The sequence below is a fragment of the Dendrobates tinctorius genome, unplaced genomic scaffold, assembly GCF_039654945.1.
Source record: "Dendrobates tinctorius isolate UK_male_01 unplaced genomic scaffold, ASM3965494v1 ptg000028l, whole genome shotgun sequence".
In the NCBI taxonomy this organism is placed as follows: Eukaryota; Metazoa; Chordata; class Amphibia; order Anura; family Dendrobatidae; genus Dendrobates; species Dendrobates tinctorius.
This window is the reverse complement of record NW_027361696.1, coordinates 84,219,738-84,240,306: the sequence shown is the minus strand read 5'-3', so window position 1 is coordinate 84,240,306 and position 20,569 is coordinate 84,219,738. Positions and strand designations below refer to the sequence as shown.

The following is a 20,569-nucleotide window of genomic DNA, read 5'->3' as shown; positions in this document are numbered from 1 at the left end:
TTAGTGTAGCGCTGTGTATTATAATAGCAGATGAGGGGGGTTTAGTGTAGCGCTGTGTATTATAGCGGCAGATGAGGGGGGTTTAGTGCAGCGCTGTGTATTACAGCGGCAGATGAGGGGGGTTTAGTGCAGCGCTGTGTATTATAGCGGCAGATGAGGGGGGTTTAGTGCAGCGCTGTGTATTATAGCGGCAGATGAGGGGGGTTTAGTGTAGCGCTGTGTATTATAGCAACAGATGAGGGGGGTTTAGTGCAGCGCTGTGTATTATAGCGGCAGATGAGGGGGGTTTAGTGCAGCGCTGTGTATTATAGCGGCAGATGAGGGGGTTTAGTGTAGCGCTGTGTATTATAGCAACAGATGAGGGGGGTTTAGTGCAGCGCTGTGTATTATAGCGGCAGATGAGGGGGGTTTAGTGCAGCGCTGTGTATTATAGCGGCAGATGAGGGGGGTTTAGTGCAGCGCTGTGTATTATAGCAGCAGATGAGGGGGGTTTAGTGTAGCGCTGTGTATTATAGCAACAGATGAGGGGGGTTTAGTGCAGCGCTGTGTATTACAGCGGCAGATGAGGGGGGTTTAGTGCAGCGCTGTGTATTATAGCGGCAGATGAGGGGGGTTTAGTGCAGCGCTGTGTATTATAGCGGCAGATGAGGGGGGTTTAGTGCAGCGCTGTGTATTATAGCGGCAGATGAGGGGGTTTAGTGTAGCGCTGTGTATTATAGCAACAGATGAGGGGGGTTTAGTGCAGCGCTGTGTATTATAGCGGCAGATGAGGGGGGTTTAGTGCAGCGCTGTGTATTATAGCGGCAGATGAGGGGGGTTTAGTGCAGCGCTGTGTATTATAGCGGCAGATGAGGGGGGTTTAGTGCAGCGCTGTGTATTATAGCGGCAGATGAGGGGGGTTTAGTGCAGCGCTGTGTATTATAGCGGCAGATGAGGGGGGTTTAGTGCAGCGCTGTGTATTATAGCGGCAGATGAGGGGGTTTAGTGTAGCGCTGTGTATTATAGCGGCAGATGAGGGGGGTTTAGTGCAGCGCTGTGTATTATAGCAGCAGATGAGGGGGGTTTAGTTTAGCGCTGTCAGATGAGGGGGGTTTAGTGCAGCGCTGTGTATTATAGCGGCAGATGAGGGGGTTTAGTGTAGCGCTGTGTATTATAGCGGCAGATGAGGGGGGTTTAGTGCAGCGCTGTGTATTATAGCGGCAGATGAGGGGGTTTAGTGTAGCGCTGTGTATTATAGCGGCAGATGAGGGGGTTTAGTGCAGCGCTGTGTATTACAGCGGCAGATGAGGGGGGTTTAGTGCAGCGCTGTGTATTATAGCGGCAGATGAGGGGGGTTTAGTGCAGCGCTGTATACACTTCTCTGGTTGGGCTCTCTCTGTCTCTGGCTCCTCCCGCCTCTTTTTCTTCCAGTCTCCTGTGACTCGGGCGGGCGGTAGAAACCTCAGAGCGGCAGAACAAGATTAGATCCTGAGGTGCTCACTGACCATGGCAGCCGGGGCAGGTTTATCCGGGGGGAAGGTGAGTGCTGGCAGCAGGGATCCGGTGTGTGAGGATGGTCCGGGGCGTAATACACGTACATGGAGGGGGTCACACGCGAGTGAAGACCCCTTATCATGTGATCGCTGCTCCTGCTTTATGACGGGATATTGGTTGCTCTAGTGAAGGTGATCTCCGTGGTGTAATGACATAGTAATGCTCCACAGGGTAACATGGCTGCACAGGTCTGGACAATGAGTGCCCTGTGTGGTAGATAGCGTACAGCCATAGTGCTGTGTATACAGAGGTATATAGCGTACAGCCATATTGCTGTGTATACAGAGGTATATAGTGTACAGCCATATTGCTGTGTATACAGAGGTATGTAGCGTACAGCCGTAGTGCTGTGTATACAGAGGTATGTAGCGTACAGCCATATTGCTGTGTATACAGCGGTATGTAGCGTACAGCCGTAGTGCTGTGTATACAGAGGTATGTAGCGTACAGCCGTAGTGCTGTGTATACAGAGGTATGTAGCGTACAGCCGTAGTGCTGTGTATACAGAGGTATGTAGCGTACAGCCGTAGTGCTGTGTATACAGAGGTATGTAGCGTACAGCCGTAGTGCTGTGTATACAGAGGTATGTAGCGTACAGCCGTAGTGCTGTGTATACAGAGGTATGTAGCGTACAGCCGTATTGCTGTGTATACAGAGGTATGTAGCGTACAGCCATATTGCTGTGTATACAGAGGTATGTAGCGTACAGCCATATTGCTGTGTATACAGAGGTATGTAGCGTACAGCCGTAGTGCTGTGTATACAGAGGTATGTAGCGTACAGCCGTAGTGCTGTGTATACAGCGGTATGTAGCGTACAGCCGTAGTGCTGTGTATACAGCGGTATGTAGCGTACAGCCGTAGTGCTGTGTATACAGAGGTATGTAGCGTACAGCCGTAGTGCTGTGTATACAGAGGTATGTAGCGTACAGCCGTAGTGCTGTGTATACAGAGGTATATAGTGTACAGCCGTAGTGCTGTGTATACAGAGGTATGTAGCGTACAGCCATAGTGCTGTGTATACAGAGGTATGTAGTTACAGCCATAGTGCTGTGTATACAGAGGTATGTAGCGTACAGCCATAGTGCTGTGTATACAGAGGTATGTAGTTACAGCCATAGTGCTGTGTATACAGAGGTATATAGTGTACAGCCATAGTGCTGTGTATACAGCGGTATATAGTGTACAGCCATAGTGCTGTGTATACAGCGATATGTAGTGTACAGCCATAGTGATGTGTATACCAATCAATCATCAATCAATCAAATTTATTATCGCCAAGTACATATTACATATATACAAGGAATTCTTTGTGGCAAAGAGGCAACATAATATATAACAACAGATACAACAAGTAACATCTAACAAGACAGATACAGTATATAGTCTACACAGTAGTAGTAGTAGTAGTATATAGTATAGTAGTAGTATATAGTATACAGCGGTATATAGCATACAGTTTCACGGGGTATGTGACAGAGCAGGAAGAGATACCAGGCCGATAAACAATCCAACAAGATTTATTGGAACGGTGAACTGGAGCAACACAAATGAAAGTAATTCTGCAGCGTCCATAATGAGTCCACAATGAGTTAACACAAAGGGAGCAGATCTGGGGGTGCCACCCGGCAATCCGACGCCAGGAAAATAGAAATAGTCCTTGGGTGAATTCAGTGGATCCAGCAGATGAGGGACACAACACAGTCTCACATGGCAGCTTCTATCAATCCACATGGTCACTGGGATCTCGCCTCAGCATAAGATCCCATCCCTTCACAGGTCACCACACCACTGAACTCAGCCAACACATGAGTCTATTGTCCTGTGTCCTGGGATCAGCCCATGGATGGGGGAGGTTCACACCAACTTTTAACATGTGGCTACATTGAGAAGTTTCCAGAAGCTATTGGCTCCATTCTGTCTTAGGCTACTTTCACACATCAGTTTTTTTCCGATAGGCAGGATCCGGTTATTTTTAGAAAAACCGGATCCGGCGTAAATTATGGAAAACTGATGAAACTGATTCGTTTTTATGCTGGATCCATCTAGGCTCACTGGCATTGTTTATCTGTTTCCTGGGGGCTGGCCAATTGGATCTGAGCATGCTCAGACTTAAAAATTGGATCCGGTGGCTGGATCCGTCTTTATCTGGATCTGGCACATTCTGGCGCCTATAGACTTGCATTGTAGCAAAAAGCTGGAAGCGCCGGATCCGGTTTTTTGCCACAGACAAAAAACATTACTAGAGACGTTTTTTCCAGATGCCGGAATGAAACATTTAGCCGGATCCGGCGAAAACCGGAAAAAACGGAAGGCCACGCGGCACGATCTGGCGCTAATACAATTCATTGAGAGAAAACCGGGTCTGGCGGCAGCTTTCACCGGATCCGTTTTTTTTTTAACAAATAGCAGGATCCTGCCTGTTGGGAAAAACCTGATGTGTGAAAGTAGCTACAGGTTTTGTGTATTGGAAGAGTCTCATGCTGAGAAGAACAAAGACAGAATCCCCCACTAGATGTAGTACAAGTGAGGTGGACCTAGGGCTTATTACATTACATTCCAGGAACACCGGCTGGGGGAGGGACACGCTGTTACATACAGCCATAGTGACGTGTATATAGTATACAGCCATAGTGATGTGTATACAGCGGTATATAGTATACAGCCATAGTGATGTGTAGACAGCGGTATATAGTATACAGCCATAGTGATGTGTAGACAGCGGTATATAGTATACAGCCATAGTGATGTGTAGACAGCGGTATATAGTATACAGCCATAGTGATGTGTAGACAGCGGTATATAGTATACAGCCATAGTGATGTGTAGACAGCGGTATATAGTATACAGCCATAGTGATGTGTAGACAGCGGTATATAGTATACAGCCATAGTGATGTGTAGACAGCGGTATATAGTATACAGCCATAGTGATGTGTAGACAGCGGTATATAGTATACAGCCATAGTGTTGTGTAGACAGCGGTATGTATATAGTACAGCCATAGTGATGTGTATTTCAATGTGAAGCAAAAAAAGAAGAAATATGCAGCACTCACCAATGTAGCTGAAAAACTGTGAGTCTTTATTTCACATAATTTCCATCAAATGTGTGGACATGCAGGACGTGGAGGAATGCTAGGGGAGGGAGGTGCCGGACAACGGCCATTTCGCGATTACTCGCTTCTACGGGTCCAGGTCAGACGGATCCGGCACAAAAACGGATCTGTTTCTACAGTTGTCCAAAATTTATGCCGGATCCGTTTTTTCTAAAAATAGCCGGATCCTGCCTGACGGCAAAAAACTGATGTGTGAAAGTAGCCTAAGGCTACTTCCCTCCTTTTAAGAGGGAAGATATAAACTATTGGTTATCCCTAGTGTAAAAGACGTCATGTGCACATACCCGAAGATTAGAAATCTCTGCAACGTGTGAATACGTAGTAACAGATTTGCCTTTAAGCAAACAATGGGTTACTAGAGGTGAAATCCATGGTGTCTGCTGACGGTCGTCTTCTTCTTTGATGACATTCCAGTGTAAGTCTCATGACTGCCCTACCTGAGGCTGTCAGACCCAGCGCTGCTGTCTAAGAAGACATCCTGAAGGTCACCTTTCGCTGCATCGTATTACTTTGTGTGTACAGTGACCTATATAGCACATAATGGGAGCTGTGGGTGTGACATATACACTGTGTCATAGAGATCCAACAGTGGTGACTTATTACACTGTAACATAGTCATCCAAACCTGCAAATTCCACTGGATCTGTGGGCTACCTACTGTACTTCATGGAGTTCACCCCATTACAATGTATAGTGGAAAATCCCTTGCAAATCGGAGACTAACTTCACATATGACTTTGCATCACATTAACCGTGGCTAAATGCAGGTGACCTTAGGCCACGTTCACACTATCAGTATCTGTCATCGAATGTCAGCACTCTATACAAGGGAAGTGAGTGCAGCAGCCCAGCGGCGCCACTGATTGGAGGCAGCACTCACGTGGCATAACTAAATCATACGGCACGCCAAGAAACCTGGCACTGGCATCACCTGAATCGTGTAAATGCGGGAAGTGACTATAAGGTTTCTTTATTCTGCATGAGGGACCATAGCATTTAAAACGGGATGTCAAAATAGTGCCAAGTGCTCCTGTGTTCATCATGAGACTGACACGTTGGCCGGCAGCTTATCTCCGGGAGAACCGTGCTACCGACAGTCCACAATCAGACATGTGAGATGGACATCTCTCCCTGACCATCAGTCGGCCGGTAACCCCACATTACACTGTCGACTGTCAGTGGACAAGGTGGGTGTGCCCCACATTGGACTGTTGACCATTATTCAGCTGGTGCCGCCACATTAGACGGTCAGTGGACAGGGTGGGTGTGCCCCACATTGGACTGTCGACCATTATTCAGCTGGTGCCACCACATTAGACTGTCAGTGGACAGGATGGGTGTGCCCCACACTGGACTGTCAACCATTATTTGGCCGGTGCCACCACATTAGACTATCGACTGTCAGTGGACAGGGTGGGTGCCCCACATTAGACTGGTGACCATTAGTCGGCCGGTGCCACCACTTTAGACTATTGACCGACCCTGTTGATATTGACAGGTTATGGGGGATGTAGACTTCTCTGTATGTGTAAATTACTCGCAGATTAGCACTAGGCTGTAGGGAAATACCGGTGTTTGACCCTTTCCTTTTAACAATGGCTCGTGATTATCAAGAGTTGTAATCGTGGAGACATAAAATGCATAGACCACCACAGATTTAGCCTCCGCTGAAAAGGATATACTACACACTAGTACCTAGTCCAACGTGCCACCATGCAGTTACTCCATGTTTTGACTATGATGAAGTGTTGGGGAACTGTTCACACCTACAATAATATCAATACATAATTGCCTATACCATTGTGCCATAAAATGGTTCCCATCACTCTGTGATGCTAAAGGCTAGTGACTGCTACAGCAATGTCCTTACTGATGTGGCAGATACAACACCCATATAAAATCTCCACCGTGAGGGTCCACCATGTAGTATTCGGACACCAGCTGAAGTGCATGTGAAATGGAAGTTGCTGATTCCTCGGGGATCCCTTTATCTACACAATGAGGTCTCTTGTGTCACTGCTTAGTAAACATACGACATGACCCAAAAAGGTGATATGGCATCTCCAATTACTGTGACCCACCATAGGCTTCTAAATATAGCTGAGTAGAACCATCAGGTCCAGCTACTGCTTTTGTTGCATGGACCCGTTTTATGGCTGTTTAATATTTGCGATGGATGGTAAGATTCATCCCATACTTGGGTTGTCTTTTTCTTTGTATCAGATAGAGGTCGCAATCAAGATGCAAGGGTATACTACCTACATGTTGGACTATGGTGGCAAAGGTGTGTGCCACTTCCTGATATTAAGCCAGCGGCCTTGGTGACAGTCGCTGTTACGATGTGCAACATACCGCTACATGACTGTGTGGACACACAATGTGATGTTGCAGTACATAACACCCCATATCATGCAGTCATTGTATGTCCCTAGGGAGCCTATCACTGCTGTATACACAGCGTCTACTGGACATTGCCCATCTTGTGTATTAAAGGCAGATATATACAAATCCTGGAAACCTGTGAACAGTCTGACATCCGTAACATAACATGGCAGCCTGTACATGAGATTTACACATTGTCAATCCTTCTTTAGTAAAATAAAGGTCAAGATAATTTACAGATCCCAAATGTGATTTTCTTTGCAGTGACAGCCCTCGAATAGCTTTCATTCATTCATTCATTCATTCATTCATTCATTCTATGCAAATGATGCTGCAGTAATCTGCAATGGGAGTTAGCAAATTTTACACTTTAATTAACCCAAATTATTTAAGCAGACAGTCTGACTACTCATTTAAAGGTTTATCTCCTCCATCTATGTTGAGCTGAATGGTGGAAGGAGGGGGCTACCATCATTGTGATTAGGTGATTGCTGCCTACCACTGGCTGGGTTTCAATCACCTTCTCACACTGATGGTAGACCACCATTATACTCAACATAAATAGTGGAGATAAACTTATTATATCCTGATTTCAGTGGAGAATAACTGGCTCTGGCCCCCCCTGAGTTTATATAGGGGATAGGTCATCAATTGTTACATCCCGGACAATCCCTTGGAATACAATAGTGCAGAAGAAGAAAAGAAAAACCATGCTTCCAAGCTTATCCAACAAGCACATCCTGGGACCGGCCTGCAGTAATTGAAGAATCCAGGTTACAGAAATGTATACTGAAAATATATCCCATATAGTCAGACCTGATGCCCCATACACATTAGAAGATTGCTATCTCTCCTGATACTCTGGTCTGCGAGCGCCCACATCTTGTCAATGAAAAACGTCAGACGAATTTTAATGCTCTGGCCCGCCTCTCCCCCGACATAAGCTATCGGGGAGAGTCCTGGAGGCCTCTATACCTATAATACTGCCTTCGGGGTTAGGTTGACTTTGTCACTTGGCACTATGGCACTTTTAAGGTCTTTTCCCACTTGGCGTACTTGTGGATTTATGTGCGGAAAAGCTGCAGCATAAGGGCCCATTCAGATGTCGGTGATTTTTCTAATTTAAAAAAACTGACCGATTTCCATTAGTATTTTAGTTCAGATTTTCATCAGTATTTTGTCCATGTGTCACTTTTAGGGTTCGCTCACATGAATGTATTCATCAGACGAGTGTTACCCGATATTTTTTATTGGATATCACTTGGCCCAGTGTTTTACTATGGTGCAGTGCAGATCAGCTATTTTTTTGCTTAAGAGAAAACAATCACAGCAGGCCGAGAGTGGCTCAGCAAATCGGAGAACTCGCACCCATTCAAGTCTATGGGTGCAAGTAAAACATCAGACTTCTTTGGGATGCAGACAGTGGAGAAGATGGAGAAGTTAAGTTCTCCATCTTTGCACTTGTGCTGTGATTCTCTTATGCAAGACAATCGGATAAGAGTAAACTAACACATGGATCAAACTCGGAGCAGAGTGTCATTATCATGAGCAACCCCATTCTCTTGCATCAATGCTCATGTGACCCCCGCCTTAACATCAGAATTTAATTGTTTTATTTATTTATTTTTTTATATATATGTACGATAAGGTTTCTTAAGCTTTTCCTATCAAACAAACCTGAAAGACAGCACATAAGTGGCATATGAGTACTATCGGATTTTCTTCACAGACGCCTAGACTTGCACTGGCGAGTTTGATCTGAGACTCCGATCAAAATTAGACATATCTCCATCTTTTGTTGTTGACCACTCTGTCTGCACATGTGATCAGCCCCATAGACTATAAGGGTATGTTCCCATGGTCAGCAACCGGCAGAGCTTTGAATGCAGCACATATCCGCTGCATCCAAAGCGCTGCCGGCTTTTGAACGCAGGTGATTCCGCATGTGTTCATTGAACCATGCGGAATCACCGCATCCTATACATTATATGGGTGACTTTATGTTAGACATTCTGCGGTCTGGAAAGACGCCGCATGTCCGTCTCCGCAGGGAAGCCGCGAGTGTCGAAGCACGCATAGTGGACATGGGATTTCTTGAAATCCCATCCGCTATGCTGTAACATTGGGATGCCGTGGGTTGGATGCTGCGGATGTACAGAGTGTCCAACCAGCAGCGTTAACTGGCTGTGGGAACATACCCTTATAGGAATGAGTTACGGTATTTCAAAAAACAGAATTTGTATGTGAAAAACAATCTGTGTTTTTCAGATAAAAATCGAACCCATGGGGCTGATCTCATATCCGTGTGTTTTGTTTTTTTTTTTTTGCAGATCAAGTGATCCACATAAAAAAACTGGAGACATCTGATTTTGATCTAAGTCATGGACCAAATTCTCCAATGCAAATCTATGGGTCGTGAAAATCACAATCTCTCTAATGCCATCTGAATGCTGTCTGACTTATGTTTCATTGATAAAGTTTTAGAAAACGTCTTGTATGTAAAATAAAGCTGATCAAATTCTGATGTCGAAATCTGACTCGTGGACGAAACTCTGATTAAAAATCTGATCCAAAACACTGATGGGAATCGGACCGTTTTTTGCGTATGACGCATAATACAGTACTAGCAATGTAAGTGAGATTTTATTAAATCTCATCTGCACATTGTTGAAAATTTTTGGTACAGAAATCTTTAACTTGTCGTGTTGGAAATGTTGTCTGATCTGCCGGCAGGATGTTATAAAGGAAGATCTGATCAGATTTATATACAATTTGATGGGACAAGTTTCAGTAATTCCTGCATTTTATTCTTTGAAATCCCTAGTGTTTATATGTATGAGCTCAGTGGCAGGTCCTACTCGGTGATTGACAGGTTTCGCTGTATAACTGTACTTCAGAGATCGCTGTCAGTCACTTAGTAGGACTGCCCACTAGAGTCATACATACAAACACCAGGGATTTTAGTGCATAAAATACAAGCTAAGGTGGTTTCACATTGTGCTTTTCTGGATTTCATGGGTCCGGTTAGGGCTTGCATCCGAATCCCCCCGTAAAACGGATTTTGGATGTATGTGGGGAAGGGGCCATAGACTATATGGTCCCTGTTCATGTACGAGAGTTTGTCTTTTCTCAGGAGTGATGGCAGGGACCTGCAGCCTACCTGACTGCCAGCTCCTCTAGCAGCTGCTGTATTGCCGATTATCAAACATTAATAAGGCAGAACGTTTCGTCTTCAGATGTAGACCCTTAGTCACTTCTTTTTTACTCCTTGTCATTTATCCATTTATAAGAACAAAGGTCTTTACAGGCTTCATCATTTCCATTTCTGAAAAAAAAAGAATAATAAAAATAAATACAAACACATTTTAAGCTATTGAAAGGGTTGTCCCTTTTTATTTCAGAACTCAAAAATAGCAAATGGAGCTGTTAGGGTATGTTCCCACGGTGAGTAAACGCTGCGGGTTGAACGCTGCGTACATCCGCAGCGGCTAGATGTTACAGCACAGTGGACGCCATGTCCACTATGCGTGCTCCGACACCCGCGGCTTCCTTGCGGAGACGCACATGCGGCGCGTCTTTCCAGACCGCAGCATGTCTTTTTATCTTGTGGAGACGCGAGTCTCCGCAAGATAAATATCACCAGTGCAATGTATAGGATGCGGTGATTCCACTCTGTTCAATGAACACATGTGGATAAACCGCGCCTACAAAAGCCGGCAGCGCTATGGACGGTGCGGACATGTGATGCGTCCAAAGCACTGCCGGTTACTGACCGTGGCAATATACCCTTAATAGAAGTCAATGATAAGGTTACAAAGACGTTTTGAAGATGCCCACGTGTTTGTTTTTTTTATGCTTCAAAAAAGCACCAGTATTTTCTTCATTGTTTCAGTTTAAAAAAAAAAAAGAAACATGTCTGGAAAACGTCAGTTAAAAGATGGTAAAAAATGGTGAAAAAGTGCTCCGCAACCAACCAAGAACGCCTAAAAAAAGCCTACAGAACCCCAGATAAAAGGAAGAGATACTTGAAGCATCTTCTGTTTGGAAAAACTTTTTCTTTTTGCTGCTGGAAAAAGATGATTGTGTGAACATACCCGAACAGCTCTATTATATCTGTACAATCCACATTAACAACTTTTTTTTTTTTTTTTAAAGGGTCACTTCTGGAAAAACCTTCTTAAATGTTAAAGATAAAACACACACACACAAAGAAAGAAAACACTTCAGGGCCAGTGCGGCTCCAGCGATGTTGGCTCTGTGTCCTGCGGTAGTCACATGATATGCATTGACTGCTGATTGGCTGGAGCTATCAGAAGCCTGCTGCCATTGATGGGCTACAGTGCTCGCGTGATATAATCATGTCATGTGACTACTGGGATATACTAGAAAGGAAAAAGAACAGCAGTGTCGTCTTGGCGCGTCTGTGGATATGGATGACTGGAGTAAGGCTATGTGCACACATAGCAGAACTCTCTCGAAAGTTACCGCGAGAATTCCAGAATTCTATTCTGCGGGAAAATCGCATTTTAAATTCCTGCGATTTTCCCGTGGAAAAACTAGCGATTTGCAAGTGTAGTTAGCTTGCAGAATGCTAGCGTTCTCCAAGCGATCTGTAGCATCGCTTGGAGAACTGATTGACAGGTTGGTCACACTCGTCAAACACAGTGTTTGACAAGTGTGACCAACTTTTTACTGCTGAGGCTGCATATGCAGCATCAGTAGTAAAAGGATGTAAAAAAATAATAAAAAAAATAAAAAATATTGTTATTCTCACCTTCCGGCGTGCCGCGCAGCTTTCCCGTCTCTCTCCACTCTCCCGATCCCAGTAATCCTTTGCGCGAATGACCGCGAGACGTCGCGCTCCCGCGAGATCGCGACGTCATCGCGGTCATTCTTGCAAAGGATTACTGGGACTGGGAGCGTGGAGAGAGGCGGGAAGGCTGCGCGGCACGCCGGAAGGTGAGAATAGCAATATTTTTTATTTTAATTCTAATTTTTACAGGGATATGGTACCAACAGCCCGGAGGACAGTCTCCTCTCCTCCGGACCGTGGATACCATCCGCAAATGTTCTGCTTACTTTTCGCATGGTGGGCACAGCCACATGCGGGAAGTAAGCGGAACAATGCAATCCTATGGGTGCGGGATCGCCGCGATTCCGCTAAATTAATGAGCATGCTGCGTTTTTTACCGCAAAGCGATTCCGCTGCGGAAAAAAACGCAGCATTAGCACAGCATTGCGGAATCCTATAGGATTGTATGGGATGCTTACTTTCGCAGCAAAATCGCGCATTTAAAACCGCCGCGAAAACGTGAAAAAAACGCGACGTGTGAACTCAGCCTTAAGGAAAACCTTTTATTGGGCTATGCATTTCGGAGACTGTCTCTTTCATTAGACGTGATGGAAATGGAGCTGATCGGCTGTACAAGGCACAACACTGAGACCTGATGGAGACGGTCCGTCTCCGATACGCGTAGTCCAGTAGAACGTTGTCCTGTACTCGGACTCTGGTCATCTACATCCACAGGAGCGAAACACTCAAACATCGACATTGGCAATATAGATTCACACAAGGAACGCTTTTCTTTGTTCACATGTGACTGCCAGGAGACACAGCGTTGAAATTGCTGGAACTGCACCAGGCTGGGATCTGATTCTTATTTCTTATATTTTTATTTGGGGCACTTTAGAATTTCAGAAGTTCTTGTCCAGTAGAACTGATCCTTGAATGTATTTATGACTGAATAATCTAGTCTACTTATCTTCTGTGCAGCAACAAACAAAGTATACAGTTATCCAAAATAACAAAATGCCTAATAGACGAAATGCTTCATAAGAAGTACATCCAACACGAAAAGGAAGCAATGCCTAAAATTCCAAAACTTTATTATGACATAATAAAAGATTTCACAGAAAAAAAAAATTTTTCACGGAAAAGTTCTATGTTATAAAAGGGGGGACATAACACACAAAAGACTGCACCTTAGGCAAGCAGCAATGCTACATGTATGCATGATAATTGAGATGCTCTCATAATTCTTTTGCAAGCAAAAAAGCCACAAGGATGCAAGCCTGATTACTGATGGAACCGCAATAGTACATAAAAGTGCTAAATACAATAATGCGGCTATTACATGCTTACAAGAGTGCGATAAACCAGCCAAATTGAAGGTACTGGGCAATATAACGTGAATATGCGCTAGTTGCAGTGAAGAGTAAACCCAGTATATACCCAAACAGTGATGAAAAACGGCTGCTACAGCATGTTTACCTTAGGGTGCGGGCAGGAAACCCCGACGCGCGTTTCGCGTAGCTTTCTCAAGGGGAACATTATCATGCATACATGTAGCATTGCTGCTTGCCTAAGGTGCGGTCTTTTGTGTGTTATGTCCCCCCTTTTATAACAACATAGAACTTTTCCGTGAAAAAATTTTTTTTTCTGTGAAATCTTTTATTATGTCATAATAAAGTTTTGGAATTTTAGGCATTGCTTCCTTTTCGTGTTGGATGTAAACAAAGTATACAGGTCCACAGAGGCTTAACGGTCATGTCATTATTTCATGGAGCACATGCATGAATCGCGTCAGTCTCCAGGACTTCATTGATAATTTTCTAAAATATTTTTGCCTAGACAAAAATATCACTGGAAACATCCTAAAAAATTGGGCCCAAACTCAATTGTTTATTTCTATTTTTTTTTGTACCTGAAACTGCAATTTACACCTCTGTATGTATAATCATAGAAGTAAGCCGCTGAACATGGACGTGATACAATTCGCATTTTATGTGGGAAAAGATTAATTTATGAATGGTGCCCTGGCGACAGGCAGCTTGGAGACTCTTAGGGCCCCGTCACACATAGCGATCTTGCTAGCGAGATCGCTGCTGAGTCACAAGTTTTGTGACACAACAGCGATCTCACCAGCGAGATCGCTGTGTGTGACAGCGATCAGCGACCGGCCCCCCTGCCGGTATCGCTGATCGTTGTAGGAAAGGCCAGGACTTTTCTTTGGTCGCTGGTCTCCCGCTGGCCAGCACACATCGCTGCGTGTGACAGGCGGGAGACCAGCGATCAGCTGGTAACTAACGTACACATCGGGTATCCAAGGGACGTGCATCCCTTAGAAACCCGATGTGTATGTTAGTTACCAGCGCTCTGATGCAGGGAGCTGGTAACTAACGTACACATCGGGTATCTAAGTGGCGCACGTCCCTTGGATACCCGATGTGTACGTTAGTTACCAGCTCCCTGCATCAGCGCGCTGGTAACTAACGAACACAGCGACGCCGCGCGCTCGGCGTCACTGTGCTGATCGCTGGTGAAGCTGTCTGTTTGACAGCTCACCAGCGATCACATAGCGACTTACCAGCGATCCTGACACGTTGATATCGATGTCGGGATCGCTGGTGGGTCGTTATGTGTGACGGGGCCCTTAGGTTTGGGTTTTGTTTTACCTGTTATACCAGTTTCTCTCAACAATAGGATCGTGCAGTGGAGTATGTGATGGTGGTGGACCTAATGGTAGATGACTGATGGCAATCATCCTCACCAAGACAACCCTTTGTTAAAAGAAAGCTGGCTGATTGCTCCAGATCTGCTTTCTCACTGCTTTTTGTCATGCGTTCATTGGTCCCGTCAGGCTTACGGCTGAGCCCTCCACAAAACGGGATTCAGGCGCATGCTATAAACTATAATGGTGTCGACAGTCAACATGTGCTCTGAAGTGCAATGAGGAGACAGACACACATATATGTGGCGCCCCTGAGGGTTCAGTCACCACAGAAGTACTGCACCTCCTCCTGAGGTGTGGTACCCCACCATCCAGGTAAGGTGGGGACACCTGAACACGCTCCAACACCTGCATCCCACACAACATAGTAGTGTAGCAAAGCACCCTTGTTCTCTCCTCCAGTCACTGGTCTCTTTCTGCCCATGTTCCCGGTGTGGAAACTTTTGTTTTTATTTGTTTTTTTGCTACGGCATCTCCTTTAAAATACGTTATAACAATCTGCTTTGATTATTCCAACTTTTGATAGCATTTTCTCCCTTTTTTGCGTGCTTTTGGTGCAGTTATTTTTATTTTAAGTGCACTTTTAGTGCAAAAACACTGGAATTCTGCACTTAAAAAAATATATATTTTTTTACATCTATTTTTTAAAAAAATAGCATAGAAGCCCATAGAGAAAAAAATGACCGAAAATGCAAGCTGTGTCTGCAGGGTAAACGTTATGTTTTTTTTTCCCCTCCTGCATTTTTTTGAAAAGCAAATCTGCTGCATTTACCCGAAAAAACGAAGTGATTTCATGAAAATTCCTACCCGTTCTGCATTTAGAGACGCTGCAGCATTGTGTATTTTTTTCCACGTGCTTTTTTTTTTCTTATAGCTTTTAATAGGGAGCAAATGCATGTCTAAGGGCAGAATTCAAGCAATCCCCGCGCTAAAGTAATGCTTCTGTGTCACATCCACCGCAAAAATCTAAGAATGGGGGAGATGCTTAAAAAATAAAATCAACAAAAATGAAAATATCAGGGCAGATTACTATTGTTTATTTTGGTGCGGACACCTGCAGGAAAAAAAAACAAAAACACCGTGTAGCCGCATCTAGGAACAGGACCTAAAACACAGTGGGCATGAGTTTTCCTGACAGGGCAATATGCGCAAGGAGTCTTTTTTTGGAGGGGAATATTTCAGATTCCTCCTTGTGTGAGTGTTAGGCTGGGATCACACATGCGAGAAACTCAGACTAGTCTCGCATTTAATACCCGGAGCGGAGCGTGCCAAACCAGATCTCCCACTTTGCACTGATGAGGGGCAGTACCCCGAAACACAGTGTCTGCAAATGGAGATTCTGGCTTGGCTTTTATCCTAAGTCACTTAACTAGGCTTGTTAGAGGGTCGACATTGACTTTTAGGATTGCTACCTCCAATAGGTGGCACTAGAGTTCTAGTCCTCTTCCTCTCTGAAGAGACAATTTGCATAATTAGCATATTTTCCAGAGGAGCATTGCAGCTTTAAGTCTCCTCACCTCGACATGCTTAGCATGTCATTCTCCGCAAGGAGAAATGATACTTCTTTCTATGCAGCTGCACGCTCCGCTCCCAAGTGCCAGTGGCAGTGCCGGGTATTAAGATGGGAGACTCGTTCGAGATTCTCGCATGTGTGATCCTGGCCTGGGTGTTAGCGTCAGCATGTGAGCATGATACAGCGAGCAGCACCAACTAACAGAATCCTTTCTGCCTGCCTTCCTCGGTGATCATCTACTTGTCAGTATAACTTGTCACCAACAAAATGGCTCCACACTGTTCCTAAGGCAGGGGGCACACTTGCAAGTGCAATGCGAGAAACTCATGCGAGTCTCTCGCATCAATACCCAGCACTGCCCCCGGCAGTTTGGAAATGCATGCAGCGGCACACTCCGGTCCTGAGGGCCGGCAGCAGGGCCGGGTATTGATGCGAGTTTCTCACATTGCACTCACAAGTGTGACCCCAGCCTAAATATCATCCTCTCTTATCCTTTAGCAAACACCCAGAAGGAGAGGAGTGATATCACACGCATGTGAGCAGATTCAGCCCATATTTACTGCAGGGCAGTAATGTGAGCTAGTTGTACACTAGGTTTTTGTGTCAAATTTCAGTAGCTGCTCCCCCTAGTGTTTAAAAGTGGAAATACCAAACTTTTTAAAATTATTTTTCATATTTTACTAAATTATAAACAAATGGTACTATTTTTTAACATTCTTTGTATTTTTCAATTGCTGAAAAAAAACCAGTTCTCAGGCATGCGCAGTGGGCGCTGCCCGTGAACTGACATCAGGCGATCACGCCTGCGTGTTGTGGAGGCCTCAGATCCTGCCCCGTAGTGTGTGTTATGATGATTCACAGTGCGGGGCAGGATCTGTTTTCACAGAGCAGGCGCCGCCATAGGAGACAGATGGAGGCGGGGCACAGACAGCAGCACAGGAGCATGATGGATGGCTATGGGAGGCGGGGCCCAGACGCTGCACAGACATGATTGATGGCGGGGAGGCGGCTGCTTCAGGGGGAGGCTCCATACCTATGGGACCCATAACAGGTATAAGGGCCTATTTATAAAAGTTAATATTTCGGCGTTACTGGGGGTCAGAAACGGAAGAGCCACCTTCACAGAATGCAGCCTTAGTGCTGCTGAAGGTGGCTCTTTTACTTAAAAACGCCCTGGGGGGGGGTGACAGGTTCCCTTTAAAAACATAAAACTAAAAAAAACAAACAAAAAAAAGCCTTGGAGTTTCTGTTAAGTTTCTGTGCCAAAAACCACTAGAAAAACTCTCTAAGCACACTGCAAAGTGGGTGTGACTGGCTGAGTTTCTGCAAAAAAAACCAAAACAAAAAACTTTGCAAAAATTTTGCTTTTTTCTGCTGTGTGTGAGCATGACCTAAACTTCAGACTTTGTTCACACGAAGATAGTGTTTTCCTATCTGTATGAACAAGGTCCCAAATAAGTCAGTATTGTTGTCATATTTGTGAGCCTTTATACAGTCTACGTTTCTAACTGTTTTGGATCTCTAAGTCTAATTAAAAGTTTGGACATCCCTCGAGTGTTCCTGCCCTTTCAGAAAACGTTTGACATGTTCTGGAAGCATGTGAGAATTATTGATCTGTGGTGGCCTCAGTGTCCAGACCCAACTGATCAGCACAATGTCTTCTGCCTCAGGTTTAGTGGAGAGTGAAGGAAGACTGGCTCTACACAGGGCCGGCATTGGGGGCAGTCACACCAGACAGCTGCCTACGGACCCCCTCCTGCAGGGGCCCCCAGCCAGTGGCCGCCATGGGGCCCGGGAGTAAGAGCTCTCTCTGTAACTAAGAAGACTCTTGGAGTAGCTCCCTCCTGCTCGTTGGATGACAAATGTATTCTGTTGTTCTAAACTGGAAACCTTAGTCCGGAAATTCTAACAGTGCAGACGAAGGGTTAAAGATGTTTTACAGGATAAATTAATAGTTCCACATTTATAATGAAAAAAAGATTAGCTCTACATGACAATGGAAAAGCATTGTAGAAACCCCATGACGGAGACTGTTACAAAAGCTGCAGAGCAGGGAGCATGCCACTTGCTCCGCAAACGATTCTGTGAACAGACCAATGTGTGCAGACACCTGGAAATGTTTTCCAAGGTTACACGGCCTGATATCGGCTTTATTTTTCCTCCAGTCTGCTCTCTGACCTGCATTGTAACAAATACGCTTAAAGAGTAACTCTCATTTTTATTTCAGAAATCAGTAGTACACGTGAAATTCAGCAACTTTGCAATCTGCTTCTTTCTCCTCCTGAACTGATTTTTCACTCTCAATTTGTGGGTAAAATCTGTATTTAGTTAAAATAGACTTCCCCAATACTTAGATAGGAGATGGCAGTTGGTGCTGATATAGTTCTATGGAGGAGGGAGAAGCTAGAGGCAGACACAGACATTTTGCTGAAAGATCACCTGAAACATCAGTTACAGTTCTCCATAGAACTTTGAGCACCATCTGTCATCTCCTATCTCAGTGTCGGGAAAGTCTGTCTTCACTGAATAGTAATAGGGTGCTTTGGGTTTTGCATTGCGGAATAAATTTTTTACCATGGGCCCCAAGATCTGAACCTACTCAATCATGTGAGCCATTTACAGTATATGTATGACATTCCCTTGTGGACTTTCCCTTTTAAGATCTGACTTGGACATTCTTTTCATGCACCAGGGGGATCGGGATGAACCATGCATTCCCACCACAATATGCAAATGTTAAAAATTGTGCTAACTTATGCTAGGATATGATTATATATCCGACATAGCTTGTAATAATTTTTTTCTCATTTGTGCAACTTTTGCCCTCCCAAGTCCATTGTGAGCGTGCCCTAACCCAAACACGGGTGTAAGGACCCGAGCTGCCAGCTTCAGAGGGGCTGTGACGGGGAGCCTGCCACGGAGTTACATGGCCAAAATCGTAAGACTGGATTCAGTATCTTATGTAATGTGTGCACTGACATGCAAGAGTGTCCATAGTAAGAACTCTATGAAGGAAATGCCAAGTCTGCAAAATGCAACATATGTGCAATGAAAGTCGCCAACTTCTTTCTCTGTTGGGGTCCATTTTTTAATTTTCCATCGACTTCTCAAAAGTCCACCAGAGCTATAACTTTTCCTGGCTGATCTGTATTCACATTGTGCGACTCCTGTGGTCCCAGGACAGCTCTCCAGCCTTTTCATGCCGCTGTAGAGACATGCTGGGAGTGGTAGTTCTGCACTGATCAGAGAGCCTCCGAATGGGGACCATTTTTCTATGCATCTATATATTTTTCATAGGCAACTCCATTTAGTACTGGCCAGTTTTCGCCTCCATTTGTTGCCCCTGTGCCCTATGGAACCCGCAAGCTGCCGGGACACGTCCTGGAAAGTCCTTTCTGATGTTATGTAATGAAGTACTCACCATTTTCTGCCTGACATCGTTTCCTATATGTGTGATCATCTTTCTGCTCTCCATCACTTCTCTCCAGCTTGTCTGATGAGTGCACTGTTCATGGAGTAAGGGAGTGTTCATGTGTCAAGTCCCAGGGTCCAAAGTCCAAAATCCACCGTAAACTATGAGGACAGTCCTTGGGCTGATTGGTTTGGATGGAGTCAGTCCCTCCATAGCCCACCTTAAAGGAGGAGTCTTCATGACAGGGGGTTGCTTCTCACGCCACTAAACTAGCTGAGCTGTACAGAATGCAAATCAGCCATTTGCCTTTTGTACCCTGTCTGCCAGTGGGACATTACCTCAATGTGCTGCCAGAATGATAATTAATGCTTTGTTGTTAATCCCTCTGTGGAAAATCAGGCCAAATCCTTCCATCCATAATTAAATCGTCTACAAAGGTGAAGACTGCGACATTTTAGCTGTAGTTCACAGAAGCGTTTTCTGCTGGAAAGACCCGGGTCACATTGGGCATTTGTATTGTGGCATTGACATTTCTAGAACTTTATAGCCAGTTTTAGTTAAAATGCATTTCCTTTGATACAGCGGACTCCATTTAAAAAGTAAAATGTTCCCTTGTAGCCTCCTAAGTCTTACAGTGCCCATAAAAGGTTATTTCCACAAACACGCTATTTTTCACAAAGCCCAGAAAAAACATACTCATTGGTAATATATAGACTAAGCCCAACATAAAGTTTCTTTTGTGTTACTTAGTGTCTTCGTTTCATCTCTATCTGTCCCTCAGCTTCACATAGCAGAAAGAGTGGTCCTATTCTTATCTGCTGAAACTATATTTCCCAGCAGCACTTGCTTCTCCTTAGTGCTGCATTCCCCTCCCTCTCTATCTTGTATGCAGATTGCTGCTGACAGATCTGTGATGTTAGAAAGCTTGTGGAGAAAGCGCAAAATGGTGCACATAGGGTATAAACACGAAAAAATAAACCTGCTCCCTTTCGGAGGTTGTACTACAATGGGCGCAACATCAGCATGGGTAGAACGTGCCTGGAAGAAGCTGCTGCCGGTGGCCTTGGCCCTCAATCTAGGTATGCAGAAAGGAGGCAATAAA

At 44.8% G+C, this 20,569-nt stretch overlaps 1 protein-coding gene and 1 long non-coding RNA gene across 2 annotated transcripts in view; one reads left to right on the top strand and one right to left on the bottom strand.

Annotated features, from left to right (window-relative positions):
- The first annotated feature begins 1,392 nt into the window (after positions 1 to 1,392).
- The window catches only part of BCAT2 (branched chain amino acid transaminase 2), a 51,339-nt gene continuing 32,162 nt past the window's right edge, over positions 1,393 to 20,569 (top strand). The window contains exon 1 of the mRNA XM_073571124.1: positions 1,393 to 1,518. Within this exon, the coding sequence (XP_073427225.1) occupies positions 1,486 to 1,518 (33 nt within the window). The 5' untranslated portion in view covers positions 1,393 to 1,485. The remainder of the gene's footprint in view (positions 1,519 to 20,569) is intronic.
- On the bottom strand, positions 2,780 to 19,754 carry LOC141085608 (uncharacterized). The gene is made up of 2 exons (XR_012231334.1): positions 19,477 to 19,754; positions 2,780 to 10,356 (listed from the first exon to the last, which is right to left on the bottom strand). It is a non-coding gene; the product is annotated as an uncharacterized lncRNA (long non-coding RNA).